The 14,082-nt window shown below is 38.2% G+C and overlaps 1 protein-coding gene across 1 annotated transcript; it reads right to left on the bottom strand.

Moving 5' to 3' along the window:
• Positions 1–1,234: 1,234 nt before the first annotated feature.
• LOC139935932 (vacuolar protein sorting-associated protein 37A-like) lies at positions 1,235–14,075 on the bottom strand. The gene is made up of 11 exons (XM_071930574.1): positions 13,967–14,075; positions 12,410–12,602; positions 11,763–11,843; positions 10,610–10,724; positions 9,181–9,278; positions 7,585–7,781; positions 5,906–6,027; positions 4,939–5,134; positions 4,158–4,285; positions 3,751–3,894; positions 1,235–2,650 (listed from the first exon to the last, which is right to left on the bottom strand). The coding sequence occupies exons 2-11, from the start codon at positions 12,511–12,513 to the stop codon at positions 2,579–2,581; spliced, it is 1,257 nt and encodes a 418-aa protein (XP_071786675.1). The 5' UTR covers positions 12,514–12,602; positions 13,967–14,075; the 3' UTR covers positions 1,235–2,578.
• Positions 14,076–14,082: the final 7 nt, after the last annotated feature.

Genomic DNA, 14,082 nt, shown 5'->3' with positions numbered 1-14,082 from the left:
CAAGCAAAATTTGATAAGTATACAAGGTTATAGCCTTGTACACATTTTCAAGCAAAATTTGATAAGTTTACAAGGTTATAGCCTTGTACACATTTTCAGGCAAAATTTGAGAAGTATACAAGGCTATAACAAAATAATTTGATAAGTTTACAAGGTTATAGCCTTGTACACACTTTCAGGCAAAATTTGATAAGTGTACAAGGTTATATGCCTTGTACACATTTTCAGGCAAAATTTGATAAGTATACAAGGTCCTTGTACACATTTTCAGGCAAAATTTGATAAGTATACAAGGTAATAGCCTTGTACACATTTTCAAGCAAAATTTGATAAGTTTACAAGGTTATAGCCTTGTACACATTTTCAAGCAAAATTTGATAAGTTTACAAGGTTATAGCCTTGTACACATTTTCAGGCAAAATTTGATAAGTATACAAGGTTATAGCCTTGTACACATTTTCAAGCAAAATTTGATAAGTTTACAAGGTTATAGCCTTGTACACATTTTCAGGCAAAATTTGAGAAGTATACAAGGTCCTTGTACACATTTTCAGGCAAAATTTGATAAGTATACAAGGTAATAGCCTTGTACACATTTTCAAGCAAAATTTGATAAGTTTACAAGGTAATAGCCTTGTACACATTTTCAGGCAAAATTTGATAAGTATACACATTTTCAAGCAAAATTTGATAAGTTTACAAGGTTATAGCCTTGTACACATTTTCAGGCAAAATTTGATAAGTATACAAGGTTATAGCCTTGTACACATTTTCAGGCAAAATTTGATAAGTTTACAAGGTTATAGTCTTGTACACATTTTCAGGCAAAATTTGATAAGTTTACAAGGTTATAGCCTTGTACACATTTTCAGGCAAAATTTGATAAGTTTACAAGGTTATAGCCTTGTACACATTTTCAGGCAAAATTTGATAAGTATACACATTTTCAAGCAAAATTTGATAAGTTTACAAGGTTATAGCCTTGTACACATTTTCAGGCAAAATTTGATAAGTTTACAAGGTTATAGCCTTGTACACATTTTCAGGCAAAATTTGATAAGTTTACAAGGTTATAGTCTTGTACACATTTTCAGGCAAAATTTGATAAGTATACAAGGTTATAGCCTTGTACACATTTTCAGGCAAAATTTGATAAGTATACAAGGTCCTTGTACACATTTTCAGGCAAAATTTGATAAGTATACAAGGTTATAGCCTTGTACACATTTTCAGGCAAAATTTGATAAGTTTACAAGGTTATAGTCTTGTACACATTTTCAGGCAAAATTTGATAAGTATACAAGGTTATAGCCTTGTACACATTTTCAGGCAAAATTTGATAAGTATACAAGGTTATAGCCTTGTACACATTTTCAGGCAAAATTTGAGAAGTACACAAGGTTATAGCCTTGTACACATTTTCAGGCAAAATTTGAGAAGTACACAAGGTTATATGCCTTGTACACATTTTCAGGCAAAATTTGGTAAGTATACATCATATAGCCTTGTACACATTTGCAGGCAAAATTTGAGAAGAACACAAGGTTATAGCCTTGTACACAATTTCAGGCAAAACCATTTTCAGGAAAAATTTGCAAAGTACACACTGAATAAAAACGTCTAATAACGAGGATTATTTCTTTGCCTTTTTTTCAAGATTAATTTATTACTCATTATTCGTCTTGACTTTCAAAAAGCTATCAAATTTACGTGCATTACGTGCAAAACCGTTGTTTTGTAAAAACGTTATCATCTCACACAAGAGCTTCTACGCGCAAATACATGAATTTCAGCACCAATTGGGTTTGAGTGGACATCCGGGATAACTAATACATTTGCCCCGTATGTATATTTGTTTTAAAGGTATTTGCATTTACACAACAAGGAAATGTAAATAAAAAGGAAAAAAAATAAACTTCAGTGTATATAAATAAAAGGACATAAAATTGATTAAGTATAAACAAGCATGAGTACTAGCTTCCGCAGTTGAATAAACCTCGTAATGCACGCGCATAAAACTCTCAACAAAACTATGACCACAGAATTGGAAAAGAATTGTCACAGGTTAAGTTTTGGTATTCGTTTACTGAATACTAAAAACTATTGAATAAATAAATTTAAAAGAATGGAAACTAACTTAACAAAACAGTGTACTTTCAGTTTTTAAAGCGACAATAAATTTGGCTTTATTATAAATTTGGCTCTGTTTTGTTTTGTCAATACATCGGGACTGGAATTTCATCTTTGAGAGGGCAATGCAAATTCATTTTGCAAAGGGTTCTTCCTTTTGGAAAATCTTACAAGTCATAAGGAAACTGTTGAAGCGGCACGGTAGCTAGAGGTCGTGGGGAGCAGAGACCGTGGACTCTGTGGCCTTCCCACCTATTTTACGGCCTGTTATATTCTTTAAAATATGTATACTTTACATCTAGTAGAGTTGAAATTAACAAGTCCTCAACAAGGCCAAAATTTCATGACTGCGGTTTCTTTTACAAAACAGTGACTCTCAAGAAAAAAACAGAGTAATGGGTCATGATCATATGTCTTCTAACAGTCAATAAAAGTTGCTTCAAGAAGATCATTTTATGATCCCACCACCTCGTAGCATGTTGTCTAGTTTTTCCTCCTTTGCTCTTCGTAAATGCATCGTCTGTCAACAGAAATTAGAAAAAGAAAAAAACATCATTTCAAATACTACTCACCATGAATGGAACATGGACATGAATGTAAATAAATGCACATTAACCCTCCTACTATCTGACCATTCAATACAATCCACTGTGGTTTCGAAGAATAGATTAACTTTGCCAGCCTGCAGTATTATAACATATGTTGTGAATGTATCTATAGTACACGGTAAACCCATCTACTGCATATTCATTCAATATCATCCACTGTGGTTTCGGAGGATTATTAACTATGCTAGCCTGCAATATGACATCATGTGGTGAATACATTATACACAGTACACAGTCAACCCTCCCACTGTTTGACCATTCAATATCAACCACTGTGGTTTTAGATAACAGATAAACTATATATCAGCATGCTACATGTATATCAGATATCATACGGTGAATGCATCTACACTGTACACAGTCAACCCTCCTACTGTCTGACCAGTCAATATCATCCTTTGTGGTTTTGAATGATAGATTAAAGCCGTAGTATCATGTGGTGAATGCATCTTATCTATAACAAAGTCTTGACAGGACAGTCAACCCTCCTACTGTCTGTCCCTTCAAAATAATCTACTGTGGTTTGAAATGAAAGATAAACTATGCCAGCCTGAAGTATGATAACATGTGGTGAATGCATCTATCATCAAGTCTCCACAGTCAACCCTCCTACCGTCTGACCATTCAATATAATCCACTGTGATTTCAGAGGGTAGATAACCTATGCCAGCCTGCAATATGATATCATGTGGTCAAATGCATCCAGCAAGTTGACCAACTATTTGAAACCACTGGACTGCATGGGTTGTGAATAGTGGCACAACTATAGCACAGATAGAACAGTTAGTTAAATTTGAAGGAAATTTCTCGACCTTTCTTAATGAGGTAAGGTTTGTGGAAGCACCATGAGTAAATCTCTTTTGAGTAGTGTTGGCTCTGAACTGAACCATAGTTCGACAACTGCCGATTTTTTCACAACCACTTGTACTCGATAGAGATTCACACACAACACTACCGCAAACCTCACCTAATTCTACTCCCACCATGCAACGTTTCAGGTGCCAAATTTTACCTTTCTTAAGTCGTTGTATTCTGGTAAGAATTCCTCCAGGGATAGTTTCCCTTCGAGGAATGCCTCAGCCTTCGACTCTGACTCGTGCTCAACGTCTGCAGCAGCTACCTTCAGATTGTCCAGTATATGTCTTGGATCAAATTGCTATAAAAAAAACAGACAAAATTTGGGGTGCTTAGAAATGAATTACCCGCTGTTACTAATGGCTATGAATTGCGTGTTCTGCAAGGTAATAATGGCGTACGCAGGCGCCCGACACGCAGAAGCCAGCCGGTTATAAACAGCTCCAGCTGGTCATAATCAACCATTTAAACGCCCCCACATGACCCGTTCTCCACCAATATGAGTAGCGAAACTGTCTGGGGTATTTATGAATGGAGGATTAAACAAGTACATGTATTCCTTACCTCACTAATGCTCTGCTGGTTGAGGCAATTCATATCAAATCGATTCCTCAGATCATTTCTCTCCTGAAGCTTCTCAGTCAGCTGGACTTTCATCTTCTCAATCTCAGGCTGGTAGCTCAGACTCGTGTCTGAAAATGTACATAGTGCAAAGAGTGGATGGTCAGGGTACAAGACTGGCAAGTATGGTCGATTCCTAGGTGACTCTCGGCTATGGCTATGGCTATTTTGCTGCAGTGAAGAATAGGTCTTTTTAGCCATAGCCACAGCCTTAGCCATAAATTTGGACACAAAGGCCATATCCAATTTAACGGCTATATCTACGGCTATGACTGTTGCTAAAGGTGTTACTAAGGACACCCTATACTTTAATGCATGATGTGACAATCTAGCCATAGCTGTAGCCGTAGCCATAGCTGAAGCCAGGTCACAACACAAATTACTGTGCTTTTGTGAAATCGTATACACTAGCCCGTTTTGTCAATCTCCCCATCTATTTCCAGTTTCGTCGCGCGGGGTCCCGCAGCTTGTGCAGCGCTGAATTTCTGTGCTAGCTGTGTAACATGTGTAAGCGTAGAATGCCAAAATTCATTGCTAACCTGTGAAATATGCTTGGCGTAAGCACAGAATTCCCTGCTTTCGTAAGATTCTGTGCTTACGGTAAGCAGATTCATGAAATTGGGCCCAGGTGTGGTCTCGACGTTTTAAACAGTTCACTCTGCTTGTTTTCAGGAAAATACTATAGGTCCTTTTGGTTGGTAAAGCCATGAGAATTTATACTCACGAGCTAAATGTTCGCAAACGTCGTACAGCTCCTGTCGATCAGTGAGTAACCTCTTGACCTGAGGTAACTCAGAAAAGACTTTGAGCTCGACTTCTTCATCCGCTAGAATCTCCTTGAGCTGAGACGTACTCAGCGAGGACAAATACTCCTTGAGGAAACTTGGTGAGACAGCGGGCATCTTGTAGGTCCTTGGTACCTGTAGAGGCAGACACAGAGAAAACTACAATAGCGGCTTCTTATATAATGCTCATATCTGTCACCCTGTCACAATCCTGGCGCTTTAACATACAGTTTTTCCTGCAGGATATATGGGACTACATTTGAGTTATGAGATCTATTCCTTTAAAGCACCATGTAATGGTTTACAAGGTGCTGTGGCGCAATATGCTGCCGATTAAACCAGGAACACCATGGCGAGCCTCTTCTCTTTAGGATAAGTGCACTGGGTTCTTTTACCTGCATTTCACAACACACAGGACCTACAGCTTTACATCCCATCTGAAGGAAGCAGCAATAATAGTTAAGTCTCTTGCTATAGGACTCAAGTGTCACGACTCTCGAACCCACACTCTGCTGAACAGAAACATCAGAGCTTGAGTCCTGTGCTTTTATCCGTTCGACAACCTTGGCACAATTTCATAGAGCTAATAAAGCACATAAATAAGCTAATAAACGAAACAAAACTTTGCTAACTAGAATAATGTTAGTAAACCACAATACCATACCACATGTACAATTCATGACTGGTATCCTGCTCATTATTGCTAAGCAGGGATTTTTCAAAGCAATATTTCTTCTTAAAAGCGGCTAAGAGCACGAAACCAAAGCTTTTGTGTTCCTGGGTATGGGTTCGAGTCCTGGTCATGGCACTAGACTGATGAGAAAAGACGATAACTTAGGGTGCATACAAACTGACGGATGATTGAGAGGAGATGTGTCTTAAAACTTGAGCATTGAAATGACTTACCAAACCAGTATTCGCTAGTCCTGTTGGTGCGACCAGTGGTTCAACGCCGAGGTATTCTAAGGTGTTGATTTTATTGACGCTCCGTATCTCAGCCTTCTGGTGAGCCCCTGACGACATGGCACCTGTGAGGATGATTCAACACCATGAGTGAACCTTCATAGTTAGTCAAAATTTGAGTCTGGTCACTAGACCTGGGGTCGATTTCACAAAACGATTTGTGCGATTTGTGCTTCAGATCAATCCTAGCTCTTTGTGAAATCCAGACCTAACAAGCTCTGAATCCCGTTCAAATAAATCTGTTCATCATTTTACTTTCTGTCATGTTTTCTCTGTTATTGTATCCTTTTAAATAGTTTTGTTGTGCTGTTTTATGTAATATAATGTTTTTATCCATCCTGTTATATGTGCTGTTTGATGTGGCTGAAATAAAAGTAAAATCTCGTGTGGATTTTTTTTCCCACAGGATTTTGAAAAATATGACACGCCTGGAGTTACATGGGGCAACAGGTGGCCTCTGTTGCCCCTGGTATTTGGCCTTAATCCCCTTCAAAAGATTTTCAAAATTTCACGTGTCAATTTTATTGGGCGTACAAGAGCTACATTGTGGGCATTTTTTTTGTAACGAAAAACATTAGAAATATTACATTGTAGGCTTAGCCCCAGGATATTTTTATAACAAAAAAGTTTTTAAAATGGATCATAGGACAACATGTGAGGAAAGTCCACAATGTCTCTCTACTAACCATGTATGTATACATCTGCATTTACAATAGAACGGTTCCAAAATCAAAATGTAAACTTTATCTTTAAAGGCATTGGACACAAAGGTATTGGTAATTACTCAAAATAATTATTAGCATAAAACCTTACTTGGTAACGAGTAATGGGAACAGGTTGATAGTATAAAACATTGTGAGAAACGGCTCCCTATGAAGTACATAACTATAACATAGTTTTAGAGAATAAACAATTTTCCACAAATTTGATTTTGAGACCTCAGAATTAGATTTTGAGGTCCCGAAGTCAAGCATCTGAAAGCACACAACTTTGTGTGACAATGGATGTTTTTTTTTCCATTATCTTGTACATTCGACCACCAATTGAGCTCAAATTTTCACAGGTTTGTTATTTTATGCATAGGTTAAGATACACCAAGTGAGAAGACTGGTCTTTGACAAATACCTAAGGTGTCCTGTGTCTTTAAAACATTCAAACGGTTCCACAATCCAAAGGTGTACTTTGCCTTTAAAGGCAGTGGACACTATTGGTAATTGTCAAAGACTAGCCTTCACAGTTGATGTATCTCAACATACGCATAAAATAACAAACCTGTGAAAATTTGAGCTCAAGCGGTCATCGAACTTGCGAGATAATAATGAAAGAAAAATAACCATTGTCACACGCAGTTGTGTACGTTTAGATGGTTGATTTCGAGACCTCAAGTTCTAAATCTGAGGTCTTGAAATCAAATTCGTGGAAAATTACTTCTTTCTCGAAAACTATGGCACTTCAGAGGGAGCCATTTCTCACAATGTTTTTTACCATCAACCTCTCCCCATTACTCGTCACCAAGAAGGGTTTTATGCAAATAATTATTTTGAGTAATTACCAATAGTGTCCACTGCCTTTAAAACCATAATGTTGTTAGGAAAAGTTTTTGTTCACAAAGTTTTGTTCACCTGGTAGATGAGACGGTTGGGTGGCGATCAGCGATGTTGATGGAGGCTGATTCCCCTGAAGAAGGATCCCTCCTCCCGCTAGCCCAGAGGGGGCGGGTCTATACCCTCCAGCAGGTTGCTGATTGGCTACCGGAAGCTGAGTAGGCGAGGCTAATGAGGTGGGCGAGGCATATGATTGATACATCGTGCCTGCATTTCTGGAAAATACGGATAAAGCAAATGTTTCCTCATGAAAATTGTTTCCCCATGTGCAGACAATTTGTGTACCAAAGGAGCTCAATGAAACATGCTGAATATGAAATCAATGTAACACATTGGTTAAGTAGTTCTGAAGCACCCATGTATATCTGAGCACAATTGATTGTAAATAAGGGAATAAAAGGGTAGCGATAAGTTCTTCAACTGTCGTTTAAAACCGGCAGGGTCATGGCCATGCCATAAAGGCCCGAGCCATTACTCTTTTATTCCCATTCACAAATGCCTTTTTGGTTAAAAGGCGTAATAAAGTAAGAAACTCTGTAAAACTTATCCATTTTCCCACGTCCTTGAGCCCTGTACGTGTGTTGCATTTTTATGACTGAGACAGTTTTCGGATATTCGTGCGCGTAGTCTTGGTGCAAGTCGTTTCTCATTTTCCTTTCACACACAGCGCGGCCAACTCACCAACAGTGCCCGCTTCGCCCGTAGCGAGAAACGTCTTGCATCAACACTAGCACGTACTATGCATCTAAACGTTTCCAAAAACAATCGGATATAAACAGCTCCAGCTGGTCATTATCAACCGTTTAAACACCCCCATGTGACACGCTCTCCACCAATAGGAATAGCGAAAATGTCTGAGGTATTTATGAACAAGTTGTTGTTTAACCTTATAATATTAGTAATACGTTGTTCTTATAGAGCGCTTTATCACACCCAACAGGCGTCTCAAAGCGATCATTTAGGGTTTGCCCCATAGAGTTATGTATAAGAACTAGAGGGCGCACTGGCCCATATACGCGCCCCGTATGCACGCAGGCGGCCATTTTCTAAGTTGACAAAACAGCCATCTCACAGCATGTGTTTGTAAGTTGAACAAACAGCATCGCATGAGCGTTCAATAAAATAAAAAAACGTGTATTTCATATTCGACGCGCGTGCAGAATGACACGCTTGTCATCTTGCGGTCCCGTCGCGTTTGTGCAAGAAGCATCACCAGTGCGCCCTCTAGTTCTTATATACAACTCTATGGTTTGCCCCCAACTTATCATTGACTGTTCAGTAGGACCAATCTAAGCTTCCTATTTCACAAGTCCACCAGCTTTTACAAGTAGTCCATACATTAAAACTAGATCACTTGGAGAGAACTGTGACCACGGTCCTTTGGTTTTTTTAACTGGCATTTAGCCAGCAAACCACTGTTGAGGGTTAAGGCTGTCATAATTTTTACAACACAAAAAGGTATTACCTGTTGCAACTACCTACCAAACAAAAGGACACTTGGTATAACGGCAACAATTTGTTAACGGCCTCACTTTTTGAAAGAGAAAGTATCACATTATATTTATACATATCTCCGAACAATGTGGTGTATGGTACGTTGCCATAGTTACTTACGCCTGAACCGGATCTGCGGTGAAAACAAATGGCGGATTGTTTCTCATCTCTTGAATAATGCTCTGAATAACGCGACCCAAATCTGTCTGCACTCCAAACTGATACAGGCAACAAATAAAAATACAAATTGGTTATCTTAATATCATTTTTAACGATAAGAAAAAATAATAGCTACCAGTAGTTTTTTATGTGGTACTTTATCTACAGTTGTCTCAAGGCATTATTACTATTTTTTACAACAGGTTTTTGAAGTTTTGTTGAAATATGAGAATGATTTATTTAGCACCTTGTAAGGGTTAACAAAGCGCTGCAGCCTATTTAGCAGCCCTTGCCACAAACAACGGAGCGAACCCCTCTCTTATGGGTGCTTTACAATAAGTGAACTGGATTATTTTTACATGCATTACACAACACACTGGACCAACAGCTTTACGTCCCATCCGCAGGACAAAGCAATAATGGTTAAGGGTCTTCATTTATCCTAAGGAAGGATACGAGTGCCAATGCCAGGACTCAAACCCACACTCAGCTGATCAGAAACACTAGAGCTTGAGCTCAGTAGACTTGAATGCTCGACTACAAAATACCACAACTTGTTAACTGTAATAAATATGATGGAGTAGGGGTAATAACAAATTTCCTTTAACATTTTGTTTGCTGAACTTCCGACTAAAGTTTTTCCTGCAACTAGTTTCTAAAAAGTTGTTGATTTGAAACTTGCACAACTCAGTACCGCATGGGAAGTTTGGGAATTTAAAATGGCTGACATGAATGTGAAAATCATTCATGAACCACGCACAAAAAAATATTCCATTCGAGAAACACTGAAGAAACACTCGATTTGCCAACAACGAGAACTTTGCAAGAATTGATAAAAAGAAAGTAGATCGTGGAGATATACACATGGAATCTGATGGTTAAAGGATTTGGGTACTTTTTGTAACACAAAACACAATGTCCACAGATTTACATTAAACCTACACCGTTTGAAGATAATGATAGTAGAAAGCGTACCTTAAAATATTAGATGCTGAGGTGCTAGCCTTCACAGTTGAAGTATCTCAACATATGCATAAAATAACAAACCTGTCAAAATTTGAGCTCAATCTGTCCTCGAACTTGCGAGATAATAATGAAAGAAAAAATACCCTTGTCACACGAAGTTGTGTGCGTTTAGACATGTTAGATGGTTGATTTCGAGACCTCAAGTTCTAAATCTGAGGTCTCGAAATCAAATTCGTGGAAAATTACTTCTTTCTTGGAAACTATGGCACTTCAGAGGGAGCCATTTCTCACAATGTTTTATACCATCAACCTCTCCACATTACTCGTCACCAAGAAAGGTTTTATGCTTATAATTATTTTGAGTAATTACCAATAGTGTCCACTGCCTTTAATATTCATGAGTAGTCCTCTGTGATTGACTTACATTATTCAGACCTGGACATCCAACGATGGTTAAGGTGTTATTCACCCAAGGATGTCTTAACGGTGGGGAGACCTTGACTTGAGGTTTCTCTTGGGGGAACTGCGGGGGAAGGGTTCTGGAAGAAAGAAAAGAATTGCATTTCTGATTAATCTGAGGGGGTTTTTCACAGAGCTTGGGCAAGTACTGATTACACAGTGCTATAACACATATCGGTGTAAGGGTTATACCAAAAATAATATTCTTTACCCAGATGCAAATTTCCATCTGATAAGTCTCAGTCAAATTTCAACTTTTCAAGGCAAAGTATACCTTTGCTTTTATGGGACCGTTTGATTGGTTTTAATAAATAATAATAAAACCAACTCTTATAAAGTGTAATTCAAAAAAATGATTAATGCCCTTTACACACAAACAATAGCAAATATAATACACTAGTTAGAATAAATAAGTTTTGAGGTTGCGTTTCAAAGCAAGTCCTTTATAAATGTAGATCTCACACATTAACACTAACATCTGAAAATTACATTTTTAAAAGGTGGTCGCATCAAAAGTCTAGAGCGAATACACAGGAAGAATAATCCATAAAAGGAATACACAACCTGTCTCAGATTCAAATGTTGGGGCATTAAACCTGTTACCTTTTTACATAACCACATTACTTCAAAGTGAAATGTTACTAAAAATAATAATAATAATAATAATAAAAATAATTGTGGCTTCTTATATAGCGCTTATGTCCGTCACCCAGTGACGCTCCTGGCGCTGTGACATACAGTGTTTCTTGCCAGATGTGGGACTACGTTTGAATTAAGAGACCTAATTTGTTAAATACATTACTGATCTTTGAGACCAGTGACTCTTTTAAATAATGGTCTGTTCAGCGCCTTCACTGCGGTCAAAGGAGGCAAATGATTGGACGCTAGCTGTTCTTTGTGCATTTAAACGCGCGCATGAGCTCAGCGTCCATGTAGCATGTCACGCACCTGTTACCCGTGCGCACTCAAAATTGATACACTTTCAGCGCGTACAAGATTGTATCATAAAAGTGTAGTAATTAAAATGAAGACAAATGCCAACAGGAGTCCATGTCTGTTGGTAGGCCCTCCCGATGTTGTAAACAAGCAGTTTGTGTCTTATAATAAGTAAAACTTACATATGAAGAGCAATGTTGGTTGTTCCAGAGCCGATGCTGAATGTAACTCGGTAATCCACATCTCTCTTGAGTTCCACCACACTGTATAAGAGAAGATTGTTTGATGCATTGAGGAGTTTATTCAGATTTAGAGTAACAACATTAACTTGCAGTTAAAGGCAGTGGACACCACTGGTAATTGTCAAAGACCAGTCGCGGTGTATCTCAACATGCATAAAATAGCAAATGTGTGAAAACTTGAGCTCAATTGGTCGCCGAAGTTGCGAGATAATACTGAAAGAAAAAATACCCTTTTCACACGAAGTTGTGTGCCTTTAGACATGTTAGATGCTTGATTTCGAGACCTCAAATTCTAAATCTGAGGTATCAAAATCAAATTCATGGAAAATTACTTCTTTCTCGAAAACTACGTTTCTTCAGAGGGAGCCGTTTCTCACAATGTTTTATACTATCAACAGCTCTCCATTGCTTGTTACCAAGTAAGGTTTTTTGTTGACGATTATTTTGAGTAATTACCAATAGTGTCCTGTGCCTTTAAAGGGGCTTCAAACAGGTGGATGGAGCCCAAGCACAAACCGTGTTTTTTTGAAAACGCCCGAGGACTAGGCCTTTGTTTCTGTGTACAGCACAGAGGAAGAGAGACTTACTTTGGATTGAGTGCTCGGAGTGATTCAATTTGTTTGCTTCGTTGTTCTTGAAGGGGCGTGATGGGGGGAAGGTTGCTCTTAGACGGACTGAAAAACCAAGACATCACTGCTCCTTAGCACTAGGCTGATCGGATCGAAAACTGTGTACCTAGTGAGGGATGAATATCTGCTTGTTTGATAAACTTGATGAGTTCTGGAAAGGAATCAAAGATTAAACAGTGATGGTGAACTATCACATATTTTATTGTTATATTTTTGTTAATGAAATATATTGCCTGACAGTTAACATCACAAGGACGTCGACTTTAAAGTGACCCAAATCAACTATCATCGAGGACACAATGCTGCCCTTTCCTAGGGCTGAAACAGGGTTACCCCCTTCACAGTCCTTAAAGGCACTAAACACAATTGGTTATTACTCAAAATAGTTGTTAGCATAAAAACTTACTTGTTAACGATCAATGGACAGCTGTTGATAGTGTAAAACATTGTGAAAAACAGCTCCTTCCAAAGTAATTTTCCACTTAAATATTCAAATTTGATTTTGAGACCTCAGAATACGATTTTGAGGTCTCAAAATCAAGCATCTGAAAGCAGACATTTTTGTTTGACAAGGTTGATTTTTCTTCCATTATTATCTCGCAACTTCGACGACCAATTGAGTTCAAATTTTCACAGGTTTGTTACTTTGTGCATATGTTGAGATACGCCAAGTGAGAAGACTGGTCTTTGACAATTACCGATAGTCATGATAGTGTGGAGTGTCTTTAAGGATGTAGGAATGGGTTATGGGTATCATCCACTAGAAGCCCGGTTGGTAGAGCAGAATGCTTCGTAAAAAGCTGGAAACATAACCTTTCTAACTTTTTACAAAGCAATTGTGGTTAAGTGCCCTGCTCATGGACACAAGTGTCGTGAGCGAGATTCAAACACACACTTTGCTGCTGACAAAAGTAACACCATAGCTCCATTGTAGCACCAATTAAAGTTTGGGTCTTTGACTTTGACTTAAAAAGGGGAGTACAGCGCCCAATTCATTGGGTCTAAGGTTACGATTATCGTTACGATTATGGCCACCTGTGTGGCCAACTCTCTGACGAATCGCCAGAGAAATGGCCACTACGGTTATCACAACTGGTAGAACTTTAGAAGAAATCTGTAAAAATTTTGCAAATCTGGTTAATAATTTGTCAACAATGTTCAAAATCTTGTGCATGCTCGATCAGGATCTCTGGTATTACCAACCAAATATTCATTTGTTGCATATTGCGTGTTGCTGGTATTCAGCTGTTGTTTGCTAAATCCTGAAAATCACATGGAAATTTGGTTTGTAATCCTGTTTTTATCAGGGAAGAAATTTCATGCTAAGCAAATTTTTGTGCTTAGCAGCTCCATGAAATTGGGCCAGCTGTCTCTCGCTCTCTTCTGACTTCAGCCTGCTTGTTTCAACTGTTTTTAACCATGGAGGTAGAACCCAACATTTAAAATAATGAACAGTATGGTGACCTTTCTACTAAACAATCAAACGAAACCCAAAGTTGAATCTTAATAACTTACAATTTCCTACAACTTCCAGAGTAAATTTTTTGCCGGAATCTGACGACGAAAAATCATCCTCTGATGACAACATCTCACGATTGTGTCATGTTTATTTTGTAGACCTAATCTGAAAG

This window comes from Asterias amurensis, chromosome 4 (genome assembly GCF_032118995.1).
Source record: "Asterias amurensis chromosome 4, ASM3211899v1".
Lineage (NCBI taxonomy): Eukaryota > Metazoa > Echinodermata > Asteroidea > Forcipulatida > Asteriidae > Asterias > Asterias amurensis.
The sequence above is the reverse complement of the archived record's forward strand: the minus strand, read 5'-3'. Positions and strand labels throughout refer to the sequence as shown.

What these genes read in the sequence shown, in the direction of transcription:
- LOC139935932 (XM_071930574.1), bottom strand. Translation starts at nt 12,513, where the DNA reads ATGTCTTGGTTTTTCAGTCCGTCTAAGAGCAACCTTCCCCCCATCACG. An exon ending in ACCGCAGATCCGGTTCAGGC is followed by an intron (nt 7,782 to 9,180) that starts GTAAGTAACTAT and finishes CGTATTTTCCAG; the next exon opens with AAATGCAGGCACGATGTATC. An exon ending in GACTAGCGAATACTGGTTTG is followed by an intron (nt 5,135 to 5,905) that starts GTAAGTCATTTC and finishes CTGCCTCTACAG; the next exon opens with GTACCAAGGACCTACAAGAT.